This window comes from Festucalex cinctus, chromosome 17 (genome assembly GCF_051991245.1).
Source record: "Festucalex cinctus isolate MCC-2025b chromosome 17, RoL_Fcin_1.0, whole genome shotgun sequence".
Lineage (NCBI taxonomy): Eukaryota > Metazoa > Chordata > Actinopteri > Syngnathiformes > Syngnathidae > Festucalex > Festucalex cinctus.
The window spans coordinates 23,696,644-23,722,217 of record NC_135427.1 but is presented as its reverse complement, the minus strand read 5'-3'; the positions used below and the strand labels follow the sequence as shown (position 1 = coordinate 23,722,217).

At 45.6% G+C, this 25,574-nt stretch overlaps 1 protein-coding gene across 8 annotated transcripts in view; it reads left to right on the top strand.

The window, feature by feature from the left end:
• Positions 1–25,574, top strand: part of pik3c2b (phosphatidylinositol-4-phosphate 3-kinase, catalytic subunit type 2 beta) — a 382,245-nt gene that overhangs the window by 190,915 nt on the left and 165,756 nt on the right. For all 8 annotated transcript variants that reach the window (XM_077501844.1, XM_077501843.1, XM_077501846.1 and 5 more), the window contains 5 exons: positions 5,086–5,119; positions 5,206–5,401; positions 21,896–22,018; positions 25,197–25,364; positions 25,438–25,552. In XM_077501844.1, coding sequence (XP_077357970.1) covers positions 5,086–5,119; positions 5,206–5,401; positions 21,896–22,018; positions 25,197–25,364; positions 25,438–25,552 — 636 coding nt within the window. The remainder of the gene's footprint in view (positions 1–5,085; positions 5,120–5,205; positions 5,402–21,895; positions 22,019–25,196; positions 25,365–25,437; positions 25,553–25,574) is intronic.

Below are 25,574 nucleotides of genomic sequence, written 5' to 3'. Positions count from 1 at the left end.
CCGTCTTCTTCTTCGTCTGTCTTCTTCGTCTGTCTTCTTCATCTGTCTTCTTCTTCGTCTGTCTTCTTCGTCTGTCTTCTTCTTTCTTTGTCTTCTTCGTCTATCTGTCTTCTTCTTTCTTCGTCTTCTTCATCTTCTTCTTTCTTCGTCTTCTTCATCTGTCTTCTTCATCTGTCTTCTTCATCTGTCTTCTTCTTTCTTCGTCTTCTCCATCTGTCTTCTTCTTTCTTTGTCTTCTTCGTCTGTCTTTTTCTTTCTTCGTCTTCATCGTCTTTCTTCTTCTTCTTCGTCTGTCTTCTTCTTTCCTCGTCTTCTTCGTCTGTCTTCTTTGTCTCTTCTTCTTCTTTCTTCGTCTTCTTTTGTCTTCTTCTTTGTCTGTGTTCTTCATCTGTCTTCTTCTTCGTCTGTCTTCTTCGCCTATCTTCTTCTTGTTCGTCTTTCTTCGTCTTCTTCGTCTGTCTTGTTCTTCTTTCTTCGTCTTCTTCGTCTGTCTTGTTCTTCTTTCTTCATCTACTTCCGTCTTCTTCTTCGTCTGTCTTCTTCGTCTGTCTTCTTCATCTGTCTTCTTCTTCGTCTGTCTTCTTCGTCTGTCTTCTTCTTCTTTCTTCGTCTTCTTTCTTCATCGTCTTCGTCTGTCTTCTTCGTCTGTTTTCTTTGTCTGTCTTCTTCGTCTCTTCTTCTTTCTTTGTCTACTTACGTCTTCTTCTTCGTCTGTCTTCTTCATCTGTCTTCTTTCTTCGTCTTCTTCGTCTATCTGTCTTCTTCTTTCTTCGTCTTCTTCGTCTGTCTTCTTGTTCTTTATCTTCTTCTTTCTTCGTCTTCTTCATCTGCCTTCTTCTTTCTTCGTCTTCTCCGTCTGTCTTCTTCTTTCTTTGTCTTCTTCGTCTGTCTTTTTCTTTCTTTGTCTTCTTCATCTGTCTTCTTCATCTGTCTTCTTCTTTCTTCGTCTTCTCCATCTGTCTTCTTCTTTCTTTGTCTTCTTCGTCTGTCTTTTTCTTTCTTCGTCTTTATCGTCTTTCTTCTTCTTCGTCTGTCTTCTTCTTTCCTCGTCTTCTTCGTCTGTCTTCTTTGTCTCTTCTTCTTCTTTCTTCGTCTTCTTTTGTCTTCTTCTTTGTCTGTGTTCTTCATCTGTCTTCTTCTTCGTCTGTCTTCTTCGCCTATCTTCTTCTTGTTCGTCTTTCTTCGTCTTCTTCGTCTGTCTTGTTCTTCTTTCTTCGTCTTCTTCGTCTGTCTTGTTCTTCTTTCTTTGTCTTCTTCGTCTGTCTTGTTCTTCTTTCTTCGTCTTCTTTCTTCGTCTTCTTCGTCTGTCTTGTTCTTCTTTCTTCGTCTTCTTCGTCTGTCTTGTTCTTCTTTCTTCGTCTTCTTTCTTCATCGTCTTCGTCTGTCTTCGTCTGTTTTTTTTGTCTGTCTTATTCGTCTCTTCTTTCTTCGTCTACTTCCGTCTTCTTCTTCATCTGTCTTCTTCGTCTGTCTTCTTCGTCTGTCTTCTCCGTCTGTCTTCTTCATCCTTCTTCATCTGAACTTCTTCTTCGTCTTTCTCAATCTTCTTCATCTGTCTTCTTCGTCTGTCTTCTTCTTCTTCGTCTGTCTTCTTCTTCTTTGACTGTCTTATTCTTTCCTCGTCTTCTTCGTCTGTCTTCTTCATCTGTCTTCTTCTTCGTCTTCTTCGCCTGTGTTCTTTCTTCTTTTTCTTCGTCTGTCTTCTTCTTCTTTGACTGTCTTCTTCTTCTTTCTTCGTCTACTTCCGTCTTCTTCGTCTGTCTTCTTCATCTGTCTTCTTCTTCGTCTGTCTTCTTTGTCTGTCTTCTTCTTTCTTCGTCTTCTTCGTCTGTCTTCTTGTTCTTCGTCTTCTTCTTTCTTCGTCTTCTTCATCTGTCTTCTTCATCTGTCTTCTTCTTTCTTCGTCTTCTTCGTCTGTCTTCTTTCTTTGTCTTCTTCGTCTGTCTTCTTTCTTCGTCTTTATCGTCTCTCTTCTCTTTCTTTTTTCTTCGTCTTCTTTCTTTGTCTTCTTCGTCTTTCTTCTTCGTCTTTCTTCTTTTTCTTTTTCTTCATCATCTTCTTCTTCGTCTTTCTTCTTCCTTGTCTTTCTTGTTCTTCGTCTTTCTTCTTCCTCGTCTTTGTTCTTCTTCGTCTTTCTTCTTCTTCGTCTTCTTCGTCTGTCTTCTTATTTCTTCATCTTCAGTGTTGTCGGTAACGCGTTACTTAGTAACGCGTTACTTAGTAACGCGTTACTCAAAAAAGTCGCTTTCTAAAGTAACTAATAGTCTAACGCGTTACTTTATTCTACAAACTAGTCTGATTAAAGTTACTGTCCAGAGAATCAATGCGTTACTCCACATTTTCATGAAGAAGGCAAACTATCTCACTGTTGTAACAGTCACAAACAACTACTGCTAACTACGAAGATGAGGCAGAAGTCATTGATCACCACACTGAATTCAGCCATGGTCTGGTCATGAATGGTTTGCACATTCAAAACAAAAGTGATGATACTTTTACTACTAGTTTTATTAACCAACAGGCACACAACACAACAAAAAAAGTGTGCATTATGGACCATAAAAGTGGTAAAAAAAAATTTTTATTTCCATCCTCAACTGGTCCGTGAAGCATTATGGGATGAGGTCGTCTCCGCCCTCTCGCCAGGGGGAGTGACGTCAGACAAGTTACGTTTTCAGTAGGGGTGGAACAAAAAAACGATTCGACCGAACCATCGTTCGTCAAGGGGAGCTAAACGACCGTATCGGTTGCGAGTGAGGCTTTATGGTTTTCATAACAATAGCAAGAGTTCTGCGCCGTGCTCTACTTGTTTTGTTTACATTTCAGTAGCATCACCATTCAAGCTACTTCCGTGTTTCCGTGCTCGCGACACGGCGCGCGCGCGCGCAACGAGTGACAACATACAAATGGAGACAGTTAGCAGAAGCCGGTGCCGTACATCTCGGTATTTCCCATGGCTATCGAGTCCTCTCGGTGCACTTGTATGTCCCGGGCCGGCGTTGGTACTGCGCGCGAGCCAAAAAGAATAACTCCCGTGACGATCCAATGCATGGATTCAAACGACACAGGTATGTCCCACAGCCAACACACCAGCTAAGCTAAAAGCACACTGCAAGTATCTCATTTCTCAGTTTGTGGCTCCCTGTCAATGTCTACAACTAGCATGAGCAGCAGATAGGAGAACTGAGACGTGCCCGCGATTACGACAGCCCAAAAAACAAAATATAAACAGTAGTGATTCTGTGGTCATCATCGTGTCTCAGATTAAAAAAACAAAAAAAGATGTCATACATTAACCAAAAATGAAAGTGATGACAAAAGAAAAAAAAATTGTTAAATACAAAAATTGTTGATTAAAAAGGGAAATGAACTTTTGGAAATATTTTTGCATATATTAAGTGGTTAAAATGTGTTTGATAGATTTATTGTTCCATAAGGTGGCTTCATATTTCTTTTGGATGGACGGTAGGTTTATTTCATGTCTTAAATGTATGTTTCTGAAATACTTCACAATGTGCACATATTCTGTTTAATTGTGTTGGTGTCTGTCTAAAGGTTAAATATTTATATTTAACATTAAATTATCAACCTTTTGTTTTCCTGATCCTTATTTTAAAGAGAAAAAACAAACAAACCAAAAAACAATTATAACTGTCAATAACTACTAATAAATATTTAAACTGATACATGTGTACACACTGGAATAGCGGAACAAACAAACAATAGAGGAATTTAGGGGATTTTCATTTTCAACCTGGATAGATTTTTATTTTTTGTTTTATAAAAAGTATTTACGTTACAAGAAGTCAAGAGAGACTGCCTATTTTGTTTTTCATAAAAAAAAACCTTTATTTTCATGTTAAAAATGCACTTTCAATAAAGTATTTGGAACTCCGTTTCTACTGCATTATTTTTATGTTGAGATGGTGTTATCGGCAGCTGCTGAAAGTAACTAAAAAAGTAACTTTTAATCTAACTTAGTTACTTTTAAAATCAAGTAATCAGTAACGCAATTTAGTTACTTTTAAAACCAAGTAATCAGTAAAGTAACTAAGTTACTTTTTCAAGGTAACTGTGGCAACACTGTTCATCTTCTTCTTCATCTGTCTTCTTCTTTCTTTGTCTTCTTTGTCTGTCTTCTTCTTCTTTGTCTGTCTTCTTTCGTCTTCTTCGTCTGTTTTCTTCATCTTTCTTGTTCTTCGTCTGTCTTCTTCGTTTTTCTTCTTCTTTCTTCCTCTTCTTGTCTTCATCTTCTTCATCTGTCTTCTTCCTCATCTCTAGTCTTCTTTCTCGTATTTCTTCTTCTTCGTCTTCTTTTTTCTTCGTCGTTTTTCTTCTTTTTTTCTTCGTCTTCTTCATCTTTCTTTTTCATCTTTTTTTTTCTTCATCATCTTCTTCTTCGTCTTCTGTGTTGTAGTGTTAATTTATCAAGGAAAGCGAAACAAAAAACATTTCGTCAACACACATTTTTCACTGGACTAAAACTAGACTAGACTGAACTAAAATCCTCATTAATAAACAAGTGGGACTAAATCAGTCTACGTTTTCATCAACTAATTAAGACGGACGAGAAAATGTACTTCACGTAATAAAAACTGGACTAAAATCTATAAACATTGTAGTTTATGAACAAAAATGAGACAAAATTTTATATGATTTTGTAAAAGCTCTGATGTTACTGTGACACTGTCATGTAGCAGCCATTTGTTGATATACTATAATTGTGTTTGTGAAGTTATTTTTCACAAAAAAGATGAGACAAAATTTGATGTGACCAAGCAAAATACAGCAGTTAAATGATTGCACTGACTAAAACACGACTTAAACGTTGACAGTTTTTGTTGACTAAAACTAGACGAATAAAATTGATTTTCTTGGACTAAAATAAAGATGAAAATGCTACATTTAGAGTCGACTAAATAAAAAGGTGACGAAGTTGACGAAGTTGACCAACGATGTTAAAAACTAACAAGCGTGATTGAAACGGAAAGTGAGACGACGTTTCAAAATTGTGGCTAAAATGAACCATGTTGTGTTGCACGTCCTTCCTCCCCGCAAGCGAACGTGACCTTTTGTGCCTGGCAGGACGCGTTGGCGCTGTCCGTCCGGGAGAACCGAGGTAAGCCGCCGTTTGTCTGACGTCCACCCGTCCGTCCGTCTGCCCCGCCGCTCGTCCTCACGCGCGTCTGGTCGGCACTCTGGCAGAGAAGGTGGTGGAGAGGCTGACGGCAGCCATCTTGGACCTGGTGGACCTCTACTGTGCCACTTTCAATGCCAACTTCCACACGGTGCCCCACAACCGCACCAGCGCCGCGCCCGTCCAGGAGGCGGGACGCACCCCCGCCGTGCTCTCCTTCAGCGTCTACGCTGCCCACCGCGTGCCCGTCACCTGGGCTGCCAGGTAACTAACATTCCCTCTCACTTCCAATGGGTACGCACACTTGTCCGTGCGCCCAAAGTCACAAATTGGGATGGAAGCATCACGGCAGGATCGCCATGTTAAAATGTCCGTGATGTGTTCACAATTTGAAAAGCAGCACACCTGGAAAACAAAACAAAACAAAACAAAACAAAATAAAAAGGTGAAGTTGTATTCTTTTTGTGCAGTTGTAGTACCCTCTGGTGGTCAATTCATTCATGCACCTTAATTGGATTTTGAAATGTCAGCGGTTATCATGATGATGATGTTTTCTCCAACCTCTCTTTTGGCCGGCTTCAGCATTGGGAAAAGAAAGAAAGAAAGAAAGAAAGATTATATAATTATAAAATGAAAAAATAAAGGAAAATATATATATATATATATATATATATATATATATATATATATATATATATATATATATATATATATATATATATTGTAGCGATAATTGGGTCGTTTTTTGGACGAATTAATAATCTGGACGTTACAGAGGTAAATTGTATTTACCTCGATAACCTCTGGGGCACCACGTTGTTTTTGCTTTGGGTTAACAGGAGCAAACAACGACCAAAATCCTTTCATCAGTCATTGATAATCTAAAGTCGCCACACTCGATATTCAGTGGTTCGTTGTACTAACAAAAGAATAATAATCCACTCGGAAACACAGATTACTTAGGCGGAATAGTGTTCATAAAACATGCATTTATTCACGATTGCTACACTACAGAATCAAAACACTGCCTATCTAACTATTCTACCGTCAGAAGAAAAGAAACAAAATAAAGCGAATGAAAATAAGGAAGGAATGCGAATGAATGAGGAAACAAGGAAAAGAGAAATTTGACCTGCCAGATCTGTGATATGTTTCAAACGTAAGTTGCACGCAGTGGTACCAATTAGGGAATCAAATGCAGACTTACGAGCATCGTTTGCGTCGAACGAGCAGAAAGGTCTTGAAAAAAAGGGGGAAAAATAGTCAATGTTCGTTCCAAAAAGGCAAGAAAAAAAAAAAAAGGGTTATTCCACAGGTGAGCACGGGGAAGCCGCTCAGGGGCCTGGCGTAGTTGCGCGGCTCGTGCCTTGATTGGTCGGCGATCCGGCGAGGTTGATTCTCGCCAAGGTTGGTTCTGCCGGGCAGCTGTCCGAGTTCAGGTGTTGCAGCTCGGTCAGTACGCGCCTGCGTACGGGGAAGGCCAGCCGTTGGAGGTGCGTTGGCACTGCGGCGGAGCGCCACCGAATAGCACGTGAGGTGCGCGGCTTAGGTGCACAACCTTGAGCCCGGCGATAAGTTGCAAGTGTACGCCGGGGCCGCGGAGTCCGGGCGGGCAAGCACCGATGGTGGAACAAAAAACAAAACAAAAAAACAAAAAAAAAAACAAAAGGGTCTTTAGTCAGCGTTGCAGTTTGCACCTGCTTTGGCGTGGCGTGGAGCGAGGGTCCACTCTCGGCAACGGATGCTGCCAGAAAAAAAAGGCCACGTGGTTGGCAAGTTTCTTGGAACAAAGAGTTCGCAGCAGGCTGGGCCACTTGCAGGTCGTGCACGAGAGTTTTTTTGGAGGAGGCGGGAGAGCAGGAGGAGAAGCAAGAGAGTGAGCGAGGGTCTCCTCGCCCTTTTTAAAGTCTTTGGGCGGGGCTCCAGTGGGTGGTGGCACACCCTTCTGCTCGCTCGGGCAGACTTTAAGAAAAAAAATTATTAAAGAGATTAATAATTTGGCATTAAATTTGGTCAGTCTGGCAAATCAGTTTTCCCACACAACCCGTTTAACACACATCGTAATTAATGCATCATAAACTAACTTGTGAGGTAACTTCTACTTGTCTAATCTGACTGAACTGAGAGATATTGATTATCTTTCATTCTTTATGGAGTACAAATGAAATACGATGTTCATACACACAAAGATATAACATGAATCATTCGTAGTTCAGTTGTCTGTCAAGAATTATCATGGTATAAATGTGTAAAATGCGGTTACTTATGTGAATTGTCACTAAGGATAGTTCCAAGTTTCACCACTTGGAGGTGTTGTTGCTCCATCTAGACGTTCCAGGAAGGGCGAGACGCCAGAACATCCTTTTGTGATTGATAAGAAGTCATGAACATTCCTTTGATCGGTCATTTGTGTATTCCAAACCCATTGGAGCCATTTGTTCGGGCTCCGAGAAGACTGCTTGAATACACTCCTTCGGCAGACGCATAAATTCCTTTGTCACCTGGTCAGCGGCTTCAAAAGAGTTTTGTTGGTGGCTGGGTGACCACCTGCAGAGCTGACCAGGCTTGTATCCTGTCTGGGCAGTGGAATATTCATGCACTGCAGAGAATTTTCTTTAGGAGAAGCAAACTTAAAAAAAAAATAGAGGGTGGATTGGGCCATCGGCCATAGTTGTTGCAGACCCCCCTTCGTCAAGCGGGATGAATCTTCAGGATGTCCAGGTTGACGGGTCCAGATGATGCGTGGCCAGGGTCCAGGCCACGGTCAGATGGCCGGAGTCCCACTCACGCTCTGCTGCAACACTCAAGACATACCACTGGTGCAACTTTTCTCTAACCTCTGCCTGGTTATGTGTATGCAGGGTATGTCTGTGTGTTTTCAAGGTGTCTCTATGTGTATTCAGTTAACAGTGTGTGTCTAACTTGGTGCTGTGTCAGCTGACTGAGGGACTCGGGTCCCAAAACAGGCGCGGGCCTGGGAAAGACGCAAGACGCGAAATTCCAAACAAAAGAAAAGAAAGAAAACTTTCCTAAGGCTATAAGGCTAGTATCATATTATGAGTAACTAGGGAAAACGAACAGCAAATTAAAGAAGAGAGAGAGAACGAAGAAGAGGCTTTCGCCTTCTAAAACTCAAAAAACCCGGGACTATACTCAGGCCATAGCTCTCTTATAAAGATGGGGAGGTTGTCTCAGGCACCTGCGTGTCGGTGCAAATCTCCACCCCTGGGGGTGTTCGTCAAAAAAAAAAAAAAGTCTTAGGTCGGTTAGCGCGACACTATCGTTGCTAGGTACTTAGCTATCGCATCTTCCTATAGCGTAATTAAACACCCAAAAAGTCGTGCGCTATCCAAGAATAACTGAAGGAAAAGGGAAAAAAAGGGGAGGAGGGGAGAAAAAGAAATGAAAGAAAAAAAAAATTAGAGTATCCTCGGCAGTCGCGCTAGACTAAGGGAAGGAAGGCAAAGGGGCTTAGTTAGATTAGCTAGACTCACTAACGCTTTAAAAAGAGTACTCTGACCTGCTTTTGAAGGCCTTAAGTACGAGGGAGCTTTTTATAGCTAGCAAAAACTGATTTCACGCAGTATACCATTCATAAGTATTATAACACCTTGAGTGTACATAATCTTTTGAGTTCAAGTTGCAAATCGTTTTATAGTTGTCTAGTCTAGTTCTGCATAATGCTATCGGTGTTACAGCTAGGACCGTATCCTTAAGTGTTGCACTAAGCGTCTGCAAATAAGTAGAAAAACACAGTATGCTAACTTCTCGCAATCATTCGTAAGCAATCCTGGTTATTCAGTCAAGGCAATTTCCGCTGCCAGTCCGGCTTCAACCGTTTCTGGTCAGCTCACCACAGCGGTCATGCCCAACATCAGGGTCGTCATCATATCACACCATCCTCTAGCAACCAACAAAGACGAGCGGATCAGCGTCGCTCAGTATGGTATCACTTAGGGGTTCGGTAGGTGCAGCGCAGTGTTGACCCCCCTTTTGCACGTCTGATACTTTTAAACATCGTAGTCAGCGAGGTCGGTCGGCGGAGTTTGGCGCGTCTGTCGAGGGTGTCGGTTGGGCCGCTGACTCGGAGTCAGCTGGTGACCCCCCTTTGTCAGTTTCGCGCGCATGCTGGTCCTGAGATTCGCTCGATCGCGTTCCCAGACGTTCAAAACCGCAGTGACTTTTGATCTGGTTTCGGTGGACCCACCTCAGTTGGTCCCCCTGACGTCCTTTATTCATCCTAATTTGATAGGCGACGGGTGACAGTTTATCGATGATTTCATATGGTCCTGCCCACCGGGGAAGAAATTTTCGGGCGATGCCCCTCTGGGCACGCGGAGTAGTAGCATTTGGTTGCGCGAACAAGTAGTACCATACTCGATCACCTATTTCGAACTCGGTTCGTGAGACCTTCCTATCGTAGTAGGTTTTCTGACCTTCTGCACTTTGCTTAAGCCGTTGTTGAGCAAATGCGAACGTGGCCCGGAGGTGGGCTTGCAAGTCCTCCACGTACTGGGAGGCCGTGTATGCCGTGGCTAGGTTTGTTTCTCCTGGCTGGTACATCAGGTGCAGGGGGAGCGTCATTCGCCGTCCGGTCATCATTTCAAAGGGGGCCACCCCTGTGGATTCGTGAGGGGTGGCTCGAATCGCCATGAGGATCAGTGGGAGTCGGGTGTCCCAGTCCCGATGGTTGGAAACAATAAACTTTTTCAGCAAATTTACCACGGTGCGATTAGTCCGCTCCACCTGTCCTGATGACTGCGGTTGATGGCTAATATGCAACTGGGCCTTGATTCCGAGCATTTGCCAAAGTTGTTGCATTACCTCGGCTGTGAAGTGGGTTCCCCTGTCTGAGTTAACCCGTGAGGGCAACCCAAAGCGGGAGAACACGTGGTTCATCAGCAGGCATGCAGTGGTGTGTGTGGTGTCGTTTGGAGCAGGCAGGCATTCTACCCACTTGGTGAACGCGCAAACTACTGTAAGAAAGTATTTGTTCCCTCTCAGAGATCTGACCAGTGGTCCCACCCAATCAATTTGGAGATCAGACCATGGGAAGGTGACTCCTCTCTGTTGGAGTGGTGCTCGGTGACTCGGGTTTGCTGGCTGAAATTGGCAGCAAACCAGGCATCCTTTGATGTAGGTTGCTACATCATTATGCATGCGCGGCCAGTATGCCACCTGTTGTAGTGCGGTGACAGTGGCCTTGAATCCGCGGTGGCCTGCATAATGCGCGTCGTGGGCGTATGTTAGCAAGACCCCCCTTTGGCTCCGTGGAACCACCAACCGCAGGGCAGGTGGAGACCCGGAGTCATAAACCAGAAGGCCCTTAACGAGACGCAGCCTTTGCAGCACGGAGAGCAAGTCTCTGAAGTCGCTGTCGTCACTCAACGCGTCAGGCGACACGGGGTTGGCGACAGGATCAGAAAGGTGCTGAATTATTTTGAAAAGCGCGGGGTCGCCGGCTTGTTGGGCGACCAAGTCGGAGGTTCGGACGGGCGGTACGCACGCCACGGGCCCCGTAGGGGTTTGTGTGGGGGCGTCGCGAGACTCAGCGGCGGCCGCAGCGCGGCGGCGCGTGAGAACGTGGACCTCCAGGGTGGGCTGGGTGGGCAGCCAAGCTGTATCAAATGTCCAAGGAGTCCCGTTGAGGGCCCCTTGTTTGGCTAACGTGTCCGTTAGGTCGTTAAAATGTTTGTCAGGTCCTGGGACTTTTGAGTGTCCCCGGACCTTTTTCCAATAGACATGCATATCATTGGAGGAAACCAAATGGTCGCATGTCAAGATGAGGTCGCGGTGTTTACAGGTTTCTTCGCTGACGTAAGGAAACCATTTCGACGCCACACCGGTAGATGACAGGTGAAGGCGAGGCGGGCATAGTTTGAGTCAGTGCAGATAACCAGCACCGTGACACCGTGTTCAATTGCCAATTTGAGTGTAATCAGGATGCCAGCGATTTCCGCATATTGAGAAGAGTGGGGCCCAATTGGAGTTGCAGTGGTTTGCACGGTGTGTCGTTGACCCAAGCGATGCCCACCCCAGCCTGCAGCTAGGTTTGGTGGTGGTAAGAGCAGCCATCCACGTAAGCTGTAGGCATGTCTTTGCAGACATGTTCCTCAAAATAGCGGTGACGCGTGAATTCCGGCATCGGTGCCACGGCGACGTCTGTCGGCGGGGTCGGGGAAGTTGACACACAGTTCTGGCAAATCGCTAGATCGGTACCCAGCGGTAACTTTGCGTTTTTCGTGTACCGGACTCGAACATCGTAACTTTGTAACGCCATAAGCCAGCCGGCAATGCGCGCGTTCGTTACAACGCCGTCTCGAATGCGTTGGTTGTTAAGAAAAGTAACCGGATGATGGTTAGTATCAATCGTTACTTTTTGGCATCCAATATAGTTTGAGAAATGTTTGATTGCCCATACTGTGGAAAGCAGGGCTTTTTCGCAGTTGGAGTATTTCAACTCGGGGCCGTTCAACGTTTTACTGGCGTACGCCACGACGCGTTTATCCTGGTCGTACATTTGGTATAGACCCGCACTCAAACAGTGGTCGGAGAATCCTGCTTCCAAGAAAAATTCCTTGTTGCTATCGGGGTACGCGAGACAGGGGGCGGAGCCCAGCTTTTGTTTTAGCATATTCATCGCGTTGTTTTGTTCGTCACCCCAATCGAAGGGCGTGTCTTTCTTCAGCAGGTTAGTAAGAGGGCGTGCTATGTCAGCAAAGTGTTCAATGAACAGGCGCGAATAGTTGCACACGCCAAGGAAGCTGCGCAATTTTGACACATCGGTGGGGGTTTTGATGTCAAGAAGGCCTTGAATACGGCTGGATTGTGGTTCAATCCCGTTCGGCCCGACCAAGATCCCCAAGTAGTTGACCTTCGAGCGACACCACTGACCTTTCAGGAGGCACAGTTTGGCGCCTGCAGAAGACAGCTGTCCAAGAACGTGGTCGATTTCCATCAAGTGGTCATCCAAAGAGGAGCTCCTCATCATGATGTCATCGACATAAATGAGGTTGCCCCTGGCGGCGGCGTCAGGGCACGCCTTGTTGAGGAAGATGTTAAATTCGGCTGGCGAGTTGGCGTAGCCAAATGGACACCGGTTGAAAGTGTACTGTTTGTTGCCAAAGGTGAATGCCAACTTGTATTGATCCCTGGGGTCTACTGGGATCGTCCAGAACCCCGAAGCCACATCGATGGTGGTGAAGAATTTGGCATCTCGAACCTTGGGAAGTTCCTGTTCAAGTTGTGTCATGGGCCATCGCGAAAGAGGAACCTGTTGGTTCAGTTTGCGATAGTCAATGGTTGGTCTCCATGTGCCGTTTGGCTTCAAGACTGGCCACAATGGAGCCGAATAGGTGCTGTTACAGGGGCGAATGATGCCCTTTTCCAGCATGGCGTCGATAGTCTTCTGTACTGGTTCGTAAGAAGGAATCTTGTACTGGCGCACGAAAGTTGGAGGAGCGCCGGGCTGAGTCGGGATGCGGACCACATGTAGTGCCGTCAACCCGCAATCCAAGGAGTCCTTGGCAAAAGAGGGTGTGTATTTCATTAACACGGTGCGCAAAGGTTCGCGGTCCTGTTCGGACCGGAGCGCATCGGCGCGGTGCAGAACTTCTTGGAGGTGCGCCTCGAACTCTGGGTACGGTTGAAGGTCCCCATTTGGAGTCGTGGTTGGTTGAGGTGTCTCTGGGTTTCCAGAGGGAATGCTAGAGGGCGTTGGAGGCAACACGCTCAAGGCATAAATCACCAGTTGTTGGTCTGTCCCCAGGTCCACCCGGACGATGTCTTCATCGTTGGTGGGACCGGCAGGGTTGACCGTAACAAGCTGAGATGGCCTGGTGAGTCTTCGGCCACCGGTGTCTTCAGTCAAGAACAAGTCAGATGGGATGTGTCCAACCACAGGCACCGTTAGAGTGAAGTCGTGGAAGTCGGAACGGATGAGCAGGCCCAGACGGGTCGCTTTTGGTATGCGAACGTCGTACGAAAGGGGGTTGTGAACCAAGATCAGAGTGGTGAGGGAGGCGTCCACGATGGGCGTGGCCTCCAAGAGTAACGACAGGTTCATGAATTCCGATGAAGGTTGAAAGAAAGCGGAGCTAGCATTCAAGACCTGGTTAGCTCGTGCCACCAAGCGAACCGGAATGTTGATCGTGGTCGCCGGAGCGATCACTTCATCCTCGTTTGAGACTTCGCAAGCATCTGGGATGGTCTGCCCGGACTTCATGTTCGGAAGACTGGGAACACAAGCTAGAGGTTCCGAGTTGGTGAGGGACCACAGCACGTTGTTGATGGTGTCCACCTGGACGGCAAGACGAACAAGCAAATCTGCACCCACGAAAAGGGTGTGAGGCGCGTCCGGGACAACCAAGAAGTAGTGGGTCAGTGAGTGTTGCTTCCACTGAAGGTTTAAGGCGCACACGCCCACTGCGGTTATTGTGAGAGGAGGTTCCGTGTTCAGCGGAAACCGGCAAGACTTGGAGACATAAAGCATGTTCGGGTCGAGATCTCGCAAGTTGTCAGCGAATGCTGCAGAAATGGCTGATTTGTCAGCCCACAAGGCGAGGACAGCGTCAAGAACAGGTGCACCTTGCACGTGGACACCTCCGATGATGCGCGGGGCGTGCCCTGCATCAGGTGGTGGTGGGTCAAGGTCACAAAGAAAGGTGTCATGGCTTCTCAGCCGGTCCTTTGTCGGGGACGCGAGGGGTCCTGCCTTGGACTGTGTAGTGTCCCAGCTCCCTGTGGGGGCGTCTGCTTCCCCGTGGGGTGGCTGCGCCCGAGTCACAGTGCAGAGCTGAGCCTGGTCAGGGCCCGAAGGGAATGTCGGCAGGGCCTGCCGCACCTGGGCCCAAATCTGGAGTCTCTGGTAGTCTATGATGGGTTGGAAGCGGAACAACAGGTCTTGGCCAATAAGAAGGGGGACTGACTCAATGGGTCCCACATAGACTGGATGGATGAATTCCATGGGGCCAATAGACCAGTGTACCATCGCGACAGATTCCAGCTTTGTGTTAGTAGGTGAGAAGGCGCTAACGGTAAGTGGGCACCGCCGTAGGCGGAGCGGTCGACTGTTAGCTTGTGACGCGGCGCGGAGTTGTTCGAACACCGTGTTGGACATCACCGTGATGTCTGCGGCGGGATCTACAAGGGCTTCGTAGGTTAGAGCTCGCTCCAGGGTGACGCTCAGATAGAATTTACGATCTATCCCCCTGGTGGTGAGATCACCTAAAAGCTGTTGGAACGGTCTCACGTCATCGGTTGATCGCGATACATGCGGGTCTGCTGTATTTGGATCAGCCTGCAGTACCAATATTGTTGAGTCAGAAGGCAGTTTAGTAGGTGTCTGAGTGTCGGCTACTGGAGGCCCCTCTGGTGACCTCTGCTGGTGGGTCACTTCAGTGGGCATCCGGCCGTCGGTTAGTCATAAAGGCGGGTCTTTTGACGAGTCTTTTGACAATTTCAGGAGTGCCTTCAATATGCCGTTGGCAACTGCGTTGTGGTCAGTCTCGGAGTCGACTTGGCGGTTCCGGGACTCGCGGCAGGAATCGGTTGCTGGCGCGCGTTCGACTTTATCACGTTTTGGATGATAGCGCGAATCGGGCTTACCTTTAGCAAATTTGGAGCGCCGGCGGTCGTCAGCTTGCTTTTCTCCGTCCGATTTCTCGTCACGCGAGTAGTCGGTTTTGGAGCGCGGTTTCCGGTTTCGCGGGGCGCGGGACTGTTTTGACTTTTTTGATTTAGTCTGGTCTTCCCTCGGAGCAAAGGAGCAAGCTCCCTCCAGCTCTGAAGGAGGACCCACGTCCACTTTATAAATTCCTGCGTCGCCCACCTTAGGGGCGGATAATTTTGGCTTTGCATAGCCCCTAGCTGCTAAGTCACGTAGCTGCGAGCTATTCAGTGTCTCAGGACACAAAGCCAGTCCCAAGTAGTGGTTAAGGTTTTGTTGGAGGTTTCGGACAAACAACGTTTTAAAACCAGGATCTTCCTCCATGTTGGGCTCGTTACGAGTCCCAAAATAGGCATCGCGAAGACGACTATAGAAAGCCTGAGGAGCCTCCTGCTTTCCCTGTTTGACGAACATGGCGACTTCCATGCCCGACAACCCAGGAGAACCGTCAAACTCGCGTGAGATGGCTTGGTGCAGTGCCAAGGGGTCAGACAACACATCAGCGGGCTGCCGTTCCAGCAGTCTGTTGACTGCTCGGCTGGACGTCATTTTGATCAAGTACAACTTATCTTCCACGGTTGCCATTGGGAACCTCTGGAGATGATAGTTGATGTCTTTCAATTACTCTGTTGTGTTGTGGGACCCCCCTGGTTTCGGTTCGAATTTGGCTATATTTCGAGCCAGCTTGTCCAAATCTTTCCAGGCCACGCCCATTTGTCCCTCCAACGGGGGAGTCGACATGGGTCCACGTTGGAAACTGTCATCACCTGATGGCCCGAAAGCGTGTGGGGAGGCGGCCATTGGAGGTGCCAGGCCTAAAGCGGCGGTGGTCACTGGCGGCGTCCTCCAGGCGGTTCCGGACTCAGGTGGCAGTTTGAGCTGTGGTGCTGTGGCTCTGGGATCAGGAGGTCTGTGCGGGGGTGGAGCTCCCGGCCGGGAGGCTCCTCGGGAGACCTCATGCAACTGCCGCGCGCGTTGTAACTCATGTTTAATATGAGCTAACTCTGTCTCATATTCCTGCTGGCATTGTCGGAGGCGGGTAACCTCGGCTTCAGTCAATGCTAATTTGGTTCGCAGGTCATATGAGTGGTCCACTTCGGCATTACGTTCCTCCCTAAAGGTCTGTACCTGAACTTGGAGGCGCTTCACTTCATCGGTTGACTGAGCTAGCGACGAACTCACCCGAAAGTAATTAGCTTCTGCTAGCCGAAGTTGGTCTTTTGACGGTCGTTCAGTCAAGTCAGTCACCTCTGCTTTTAGTTTGTGAATTTCATTTGCCGCGGATCTCAGCAGTTTTTCTTGCTCTCAATTTGTCTCTTCGGCGGAGGCGAGAGCTTGGGTTAACTCACCAATCTTTTGATGGGAGTCGTCAGTGGAAGCAGACTCATCTGCATCATTGCCCAGATTTTCGGCTAGCGACGCATCGGCGCGGGCTTCTGCCTCATCCAGCTGCGCTTTAACGTCATCCAGCTGGGTCTCCATGACCTTCACTCGGTCGTGGGCGGCTTCAAGCTGTGCCGTGGCGTCACGGCTCTGCTGTCGTGCCATGTCAAGTTGGTGTTTCACTTGACAGTCCTCGGCATCGCTGAGCTTCAACTGCGCGGCAAGGTTCAAAGTCAGACATCCGAGCATTCGAATGAGTGATTTGTCTTTTGGGGCTTTTGTCTCAGCGTCGCTCATGAGTTGCGCGAGGTTATCATTTAGCGTATTGACATCCGCATCCCTAATAGACTCAGCGTATCCAGGTAAGAAGTCCTTGGTCAGCTCTTGCACCAGTTGAGCCAAGGTGTCTAGGTTCTCACAGGGGCTGGGAGTCTCTCGGAGTGATGCCATATTATCAATAGCTTTTTAGACGATCAAACTTATTCTAGCGTTTAATAGTTAGTTAATTAGCGTACGCAGTTAGCTAACTACCGCTATCAAGTATTATCGTCAACAATACACACTGGGTTCAAATTATCAAAAGGGAAATTGCCACAAAAGCAAAAGATTTGTAGTGGGCTATGCAACCCACAGCTTACACTATAGTTGTGAAAAATCAATTCCAGTTATCAAAACAAACAAAAACAAACAGCAACAAAAATAAAATAATAAATAAAGAAAAATAAGAAAAATAATAATACTAACTTCAACTTGATTCACTCAGCAAAGAATAGCTTAAATGAGGGACGGAGTAACTCTAAAATGTTACAGCGGTCAATCCCAAAAGCTAAATAAAAAAAAAAAATTAAAAAATTAAAAAATTATTATTATTATTATTTTTTTTTTGGAAGTCGAGTTAAAAGTTGAAATTAAAATTAAATTAAATAAACAACAAAGCAGGAAAGGGGAAAATAAACTTAAAGGGGGTTAATAGTCTTAGTCAAATGACTGATTATAGTGTCAGTACAGTTTTAGGCAAATGTCTTGTGGACGGGGTTTGGGACACAAAAACTGCAAAACTATACAGAAATATTAGAGCTGCCTCTCTAATAATAGCTCATTCGAACTCACACCTTCTTATTAACTAGACGCAACCGAAAAACAAAACAAAAGAACAAACAAAACAACAAAATTAAAAATAATGGACAAAAATGAGAAGAAAAACAAATAAAAGAGAAGAAAATAATAATAATAATAATACTAGGTTTACCAAACCAACTAAACAAACACAACACCTGAAATTAAGTGGAATGTTAAGTCGAGAATACAGCAAGTTAGCCTAGTATGAAACTGGATAAAAGGGGATATGAAAAAAGAGAAAGACACAACAGTGTAAATAGTTCCTTTATATTAATTTGACCCAGCAGTATGTTTTGTTGATGCAACCGTAATTGCTCTCACGCTAGGCAGCGTAAAAGGCTAGAATGCGGTCGGCTATTACTATAATCATTAAACGCAAGGAGTCAATTGAGCCTACAAATGCGTTTAATCGGACGTGGATAATTCTTTTATTATCCTTGCGTACTAACAGTGACGACAATCACTAAGTACAACGCTCGACACGGAAAACAATTCAAAAAGCAATGTGAAGTGACATTGAATCAGAATTATCGCGGAGCAAGGGCCACCGGCGTTAAAGCAGCAGTGGGGGGGGGCGTCAGTTGTCTATTGACAGTGGAGCAAGCTCGAGTGATCTGTGTCACTCCAAACACTGACTGACAGCTGACAGCCTGCAGGACTCACTCCCCTTCGGGGCGTCTGCAGGCGTGGCTCAAACTCGCCAACGAGAAGGGAGGGGGAGGTACTCAACCACGCCTCCACGAGCCACACAGCTCTTCACAAGGACTATGGCGCCACCATGTGGAAATGCGTACACGGTACAGGTAAGCAGCTAACGTCTTAGCGCTCTGTTAATCCGCTCGCCACGAGCTGAAACTTTGAGTCGGCGGCTACAAAAGCTCAGTCACGACTCAAACGTCTCCCACAAGCTAGGTGTAGGAGGAACATGGGGAAAGTGACTCGGACGTCGTTTACGTTGCTCGCGGTTAGCTACTCCGAAGCACGTAACTCGAGTCGGGTCAAAGCGACGCACATCGGCTGTCACCTGACTTCCCACAATTTCCGGAAACACAACAACACAAAGACAAACAACTTCAAATTCAGCCAGCTGAAATCTAAAAGTTGCACAACTCGAGCTCTATCACGTACGTTTTCAAATACAAGCCACTATTTTCTCAAACGGTGACCGGCTCTTACTTATCTTCCAACAATCAATCCCGTTACTCTCGTTTACTTATCGCAAGCCACTGCGGTGGTGACACACGCAATATGGCGGCTTAACAGACGCTCGATTCAAAGCTGAAGGGGAAAGTCAGTACAGTTCTATGTAAGAAGAAATGTTTACCTTTTTACACAGAGACAAATTATTAGGTACACTACGTGAAATGTGTTTTACTTTTCACGTCCAAAGTCTTGTATTTTCGAGTGGATCTTCTTATGTTTTGTAGCCTCACACGGCGGGCACCATTATGTAGCGATAATTGGGTCGTCTTTTGGACGAATTAATAATCTGGACGTTACAGAGGTAAATTGTATTTACCTCGATAACCTCTGGGGCACCACGTTGTTTTTGCTTTGGGTTAACAGGAGCAAACAACGACCAAAATCCTTTCATCAGTCATTGATAATCTAAAGTCGCCACACTCGATATTCAGTGGTTCGTTGTACTAACAAAAGAATAATAATCCACTTGGAAACACAGATGACTTAGGCGGAATAGTGTTCATAAAACATGCATTTATTCACGATTGCTACACTACAGAATCAAAACACTGCCTATCTAACTATTCTACCGTCAGAAGAAAAGAAACAAAATAAAGCGAATGAAAATAAGGAAGGAATGCGAATGAATGAGGAAACAAGGAAAAGAGAAATTTGACCTGCCAGATCTGTGATATGTTTCAAACGTAAGTTGCACGCAGTGGTACCAATTTGGGAATCAAATGCAGACTTGCGAGCATCGTTTGCATCGAACGAGCAGAAAGGTCTTGAAAAAAAGGGGGAAAAATAGTCAATGTTCGTTCCAAAAAGGCAAGAAAATAAAAAAAAAAGGGTTATTCCACAGGTGAGCACGGGGAAGCCGCTCAGGGGCCTGGCGTAGTTGCGCGGCTCGTGCCTTGATTGGTCGGCGATCCGGCGAGGTTGATTCTCGCCAAGGTTGGTTCTGCTGGGCAGCTGTCCGAGTTCAGGTGTTGCAGCTCGGTCAGTACGCGCCTGCGTACGGGGAAGGCCAGCCGTTGGAGGTGCGTTGGCACTGCGGCGGAGCGCCACCGAATAGCACGTGAGGTGCGCGGCTTAGGTGCACAACCTTGAGCCCGGCGATACTTTGCAAGTGTACGCCGGGGCCGCGGAGTCCGGGTGGGCAAGCACCGATGGTGGAACAAAAAACAAAACAAAAAAACAAAAAACAAAAGAGTCTTTAGTCAGCGTTGCAGTTTGCACCTGCTTTGGCGTGGCGTGGAGCGAGGGTCCACTCTCGGCAACGGATGCTGCCAGAAAAAAAAGGCCACGTGGTTGGCAAGTTTCTTGGAACAAAGAGTTCGCAGCAGGCTGGGCCACTTGCAGGTCGTGCACGAGAGTTTTTTTGGAGGAGGCGGGAGCAGCAGGAGGAGAAGCAAGAGAGTGAGCGAGGGTCTCCTCGCCCTTTTTAAAGTCTTTGGGCGGGGCTCCAGTGGGTGGTGGCACACCCTTCTGCTCGCTCGGGCAGACTTTAAGAAAAAAAATTATTAAAGAGATTAATAATTTGGCATTAAATTTGGTCAGTCTGGCAAATCAGTTTTCCCACACAACCCGTTTAACACACATCGTAATTAATGCATCATAAACTAACTTGTGAGGTAACTTCTACTTGTCTAATCTGACTGAACTGAGAGATATTGATTATCTTTCATTCTTTATGGAGTACAAATGAAATACGATGTTCATACACACAAAGATATAACATGAATCATTCGTAGTTCAGTTGTCTGTCAAGAATTATCATGGTATAAATGTGTAAAATGCGGTTACTTATGTGAATTGTCACTAAGGATAGTTCCAAGTTTCACCACTTGGAGGTGTTGTTGCTCCATCTAGACGTTCCAGGAAGGGCGAGACGCCAGAACATCCTTTTGTGATTGATAAGAAGTCATGAACATTCCTTTGATCGGTCATTTGTGTATTCCAAACCATTGGAGCCATTTGTTCGGGCTCCGAGAAGACTGCTTGAATACACTCCTTCGGCAGACGCATAAATTCCTTTGTCACCTGGTCAGCGGCTTCAAAAGAGTTTTGTTGGTGGCTGGGTGACCACCTGCAGAGCTGACCAGGCTTGGATCCTGTCTGGGCAGTGGAATATTCATGCACTGCAGAGAATTTGCTTTAGGAGAAGCAAACTTAAAAAAAAAAATAGAGGGTGGATTGGGCCATCGGCCATAGTTGTTACAATATATATATATATATATATATATATATATATATATATATATATATATATATATATAAAATTTATTTGTATTTATTATTTTTATATTTACTTATTAATAGTAAAATAAATGATATATTGGTGCTGCTGAGCCAATATGAGCACATAACAAGAAAATATCATTTTTCCTGTATGTACAAAAACGTAATATTCTGCTTTTTTGTTTTGTTTTGTTTTGTTGTTTTTTTTTTTCTTCCTCAATTTTGTTTTGTTTTTTTCCTATTCAGTATGGTGAGCATCAACCCCCATCTATACTGCTGAATATGCTATGCTGAATAGGGCTGGGTCTAAAATATCAATATATTGATATTTCGAATCAATATTCCTTTTCATAGCCCAATACCGATTCATAAAACCATGAATCGATACTTTTAAAAGTTTTTTTAACCTGTAAATTAATGTGCCAAATATGGCCCAACCAATTAATTGGCTGCCGATTATAATCGGCCGATTATTGACCTTCATTGGCCAAAACAATCGGACAATTGAGCAAAATGGCATATTATTTTCCCCTTAAAACGTTATCAAAGAAAGCCGAAGTTTCCGACACCATGAAAGTACCCTGAATGCACTATTTTGCTTGCGTAGCATTAGCAACTAGCAATTGTGTAGTGTATGATATTCTGTTGACACGAGGCGTCCTTTAAGATGTTTAATGACACCGCACTTGGAGTTAACTCTAAAACTAAATACATAATGTTAAGAATTACATCCACTGTATATTTAAATACAAAATACATTTCGTTTTTAAAACATTGCTAGCCTAGCGCAAACAGGAAGTTAGCAAATGCTAACGGGAAGTTAGCATTGACCTCGGGAGTGTTTTTCCTTCAAATAATGAATCGAATCAGGCCCTTCTGAATCGAATCAAATCGATTTTGGAAATCTGAAACGATACCCAGCCCTACTGTATATGAGTAACCTGCCCACAATATGTTGATAATTAATTTCTGGTATGTTGCCGTTTGGATGTGGTTCTATCCCTGCTCGCTCACCAAAGTGTGACGTACGTTTGCACGCCCCGCCCTCCCTCTCTCAGCATTTGGGAGCAGGTGACATTGTGTTTGTGTGACGCGACTCGTGAAAGTGACCGAGCAATATTCATCAACAAGTTTGTTTGCATGTCATCTTTGTGTGCGCGTGTCAGTTACGAGGGCTTCTTCCTGTCGTGTGCGCTGACTCACGGAGGGGCGGAGCTCTGCGCGCCCCAGCACACCAGCAAACAGTCGGTCAGCAAATACCTCTTTCACCTGGTGGTGTGGGACCAGAGGTACGCACACACCCATCCGTCTGTCCCTCTGTCTGTCTTTTCCACCTCCCTCCTGTCATCTGTTGCCACCTCATCCTCACCTCTGACTTCTGCTTCCACTTTCCTTGTCACTCAGCCGGGGTTCCCGCGAGGGCTGGTCTTGCATAAGGTCTTGCATGTAGTTCTGCCACTGATGTGTATTGTTTCTGTTTGCTATCAATATTTGAAATGGATGAATGGACTGGCCCTTCTAAATTGTGAGCCAGTCTCTTTTGGTCAAATATCGGAAAAATAATCATGCATGGGTCCCAAAAGAGGCCGGCCCACTGGGCATCTGTCCGGGATGCCAGATGGCCGGTCCGGCCCTCCGGCCCAAAGGGCATCTGCCCGGGATGCCAGATGGCCGGTCCGGCCCTGGTTCCCGCCAATCCTTCAAATTCAATCAACATGATTGACATTCTTCACATGTCATCAATCAATCTTGAAAAATGTCAGCACAAGATAAAGAATTTGATTTCAGGACTGCAAATCGTCTCAAAATCAAATCATAAGAAAATACAAGGGGTAAAAATAAATTTAAAAAATCAGAGAAAAATGGTCTAAACCAAAATCATATACCCAAATGAGACATCCTTACAAACAATCTGCATCATTGCTGAAATATTTCTGCCATAACACGACGCAATTTGCACAAGCTTGTCAAAAGGAATTTGAGTTGCGCTGTCACATTACCCGACAAATTTGCTCCGTGTCGTGGATGGGGCTTGTAGTCACACTACACGTCTGAATGCGACACCAGACACCAGCCGATCATCGCGTGTTGTCTTGCCAAGAGAGACGCGTCGGCCACTGTTTGTTGGGGAGGTGGGACAAAAAAAAAAAAAAAAAAGAGGCAAGGACAGGGAGTGTTTGCGTGAATGGAGCACGCATGGGACAAGTGTGATGTGAGCGCATTGCTTGCGCTCCCTGCTCCGCAATAGTGTTTAAAATATGATTTAGTAGCCAACACTGTACTTTAATTTATTTAGGCCTATATGCGCCAGTTTGCACGAACAGTTTGCACTAGGGATGTTCCAAAAAATATCGTCTGCGAAATTACCGGTGTATTTTTCTTAGGTGATAAAAATTTGACATATCGCGAAATTGAGGTGATGACGTAATGCGTAACATTATATGTCTTCGTGTCAACTTGGACGTACACGCGTCATTCGCTGCTGCACAAAAAACAATGTAGGAGCGTGTGAGGCTGCAAGAGCTGCAGCCAGTTCTGTCGTGTCTTCGACAAAGTGGGGGGGAGCTTCGTCGTGTGGAAGCTACAAGAGGTCAGATATATAATGCAAAAAAAAAAAAAATCCTTTGCAAATTGTGCAGGAAAACTGTTGCCATAAACATATAAGCAGCTTGTGTGATTGGGGACTCCTTATGGGGGTGGGGGAGGAACAAAAGCAATGGTGGTTGATTCATACTGAAGCGGTCGCCTATCATTTGGCCAAGATCAACAATCCGCTGTGTTTATTTTACCGTGACTGGTTGTTCGCCATCTAATTCACGTGAGTTTGTGATGCTAATTGACTGCTAAACTAATATGCTCTTGACGAGAAGGCATGCACGTTTCTATCGCGCAGCGACCTAAAAGTGCACATTTGTGTTATTCATACCCACTAGTAATGTCTACAAGGAAACACTGTATTTTCTCGCTCTTCTGATTAAACAACCAGAGCCATTCACGGCAAAAGGACGCTCGAGGAGGTTGCGGCTAAAATAACCACTGCCTGAACAATCGCAGAGGGAAAACATTTTTTTTAACAATACACTTGCCTGCTATGTACAAAGCATAACGCCACAAACTAGCTGCTCACATATCATTGGCGATCCTCCTCCTAACAACACGAGGCTCAACGACACAGGAGAAAATAGTGGACTTTTTTTGACTCATGCAATTTGCTGCTGACTTCTGAAGGTATGTGCTTTCATTGTATTTGGTAAGTAAATGTCCTTGAAGCAGTTATGTTATAATTCGCAGGGTAAACACACTATGGCCTGTTTTTATTTCCATTTTATTCCATTACAGTTGGTATATTTGCACTTTGTTTACGTTTCAATTCTGGAAAAAAAGGTGGCTTAAATATTGTTGCTGCAATAAAAGTGCTCTTATTCTGAAGTGTCAATCACAAATCTATTTTTCAGTAATTATTACCAATATCGTCAAAAATATGGTCACCGCAAATTTCTTTGAAATATCGTGATATGATCTTTAGGCCATATCACCCCTAGTTTGCACATAGTTCACGACCCGGTCGTTAAATTTTGTCATGACATTTGACAAAATGATACTGGCACGACTCGAGGTGTGCCAATTAGTGCCACAAAATCGTGGAAGTGTCAGCCTTGCAATAGTTTTAATTTGTTTTCAGGGTGGTTCTGTTAGTTTTTATTAGTTGTTGTTATTTAATAAATGCTTCGTTTTAGTTTCGATTTAGTTAATTTCAGTATTAGTTTTAGTTTTCTGTGATTGGCTGGCAACCAGTTCAGGGTGTACCTCGCCTACTGCCCATTGCCAGCTGAGATAGCCTCCAGCACCCCCTGCGACCCTTGTGAGGAATAAGCGGTCGAGAAAATGGATGGATAGTTTTAGTTTTTAAAAAGTTTTGGTTTAAAAAGAATGTGGATGACCTGTGCGCAATATTTTTTTATTTTTTTTACCACTCACTCACACACTAGCTTACTTCATGTAAGCCACATGGGGTCTCCCAGGCGGAGGAGCTAACCCGCGCCAACCGGCACCGAAGACAATTGACGGTTCCACTCCTCCTCCTGGAGCCCAACTTGTACGCAATATTTAAAAAAAAAACAAAAAAAAAACACGTGACATCATCTGAAGGTGCTTTTCTATTGGCTGCTGAGAGATGATGTCACTTCTGTGTGACACACTTTCAAACGTCCTTAATCTGGTTCATATCAAAATAAACCTACTTAAAATCATCGTTTTTATTTTATTTTGTTTACAAATTATTATTATTTTTTTAATTTTAGTTTTAGTTTTTTTGTTAGTTTTACATCACTAAAATAACCTTGGTGGGAACCCTGAGCTGCCGTGGTTTTGCCCTCTTGCAAGCATCCGTTCGTACCCGGGGCCGACATCCATCCGTCCATCCGCCCACCATTTGAAAGTTGCCAGCTGTGCCGTGTGCGTTTGCAGGGTGACGTTCCCGGTGCAGATCGGGCAGCTTCCACGAGAGGCGCAGCTGACAGTGATGCTGTACGCCAGCGCCCTGCCACCCCCCAGTGGGGCCGAGGAGAAGGGCAGGCAGCGCCGCGGCGCTGAGGCTCTGGGCTGGGTCACCGTGCCGCTCTTCGACTTCAGGCAGTTAGTTGTCTTTCCTGCCGTTGCCGTCGGTGTCGATGCTTGAGGGTTTGACATGCCGCGCGTGTGCGTGCAGTGTCCTGACGCGCGGCAGGAAGCTGCTGGGCCTTTGGCCGTCCACGGCGGGGGCCAGCGTCAACGCCCGCTCAGGCGCACCCAACTTCAGCCAGCCGGACAGCGTCATCCTGCAGGTGAGGCGAGCCGTGTTGACCG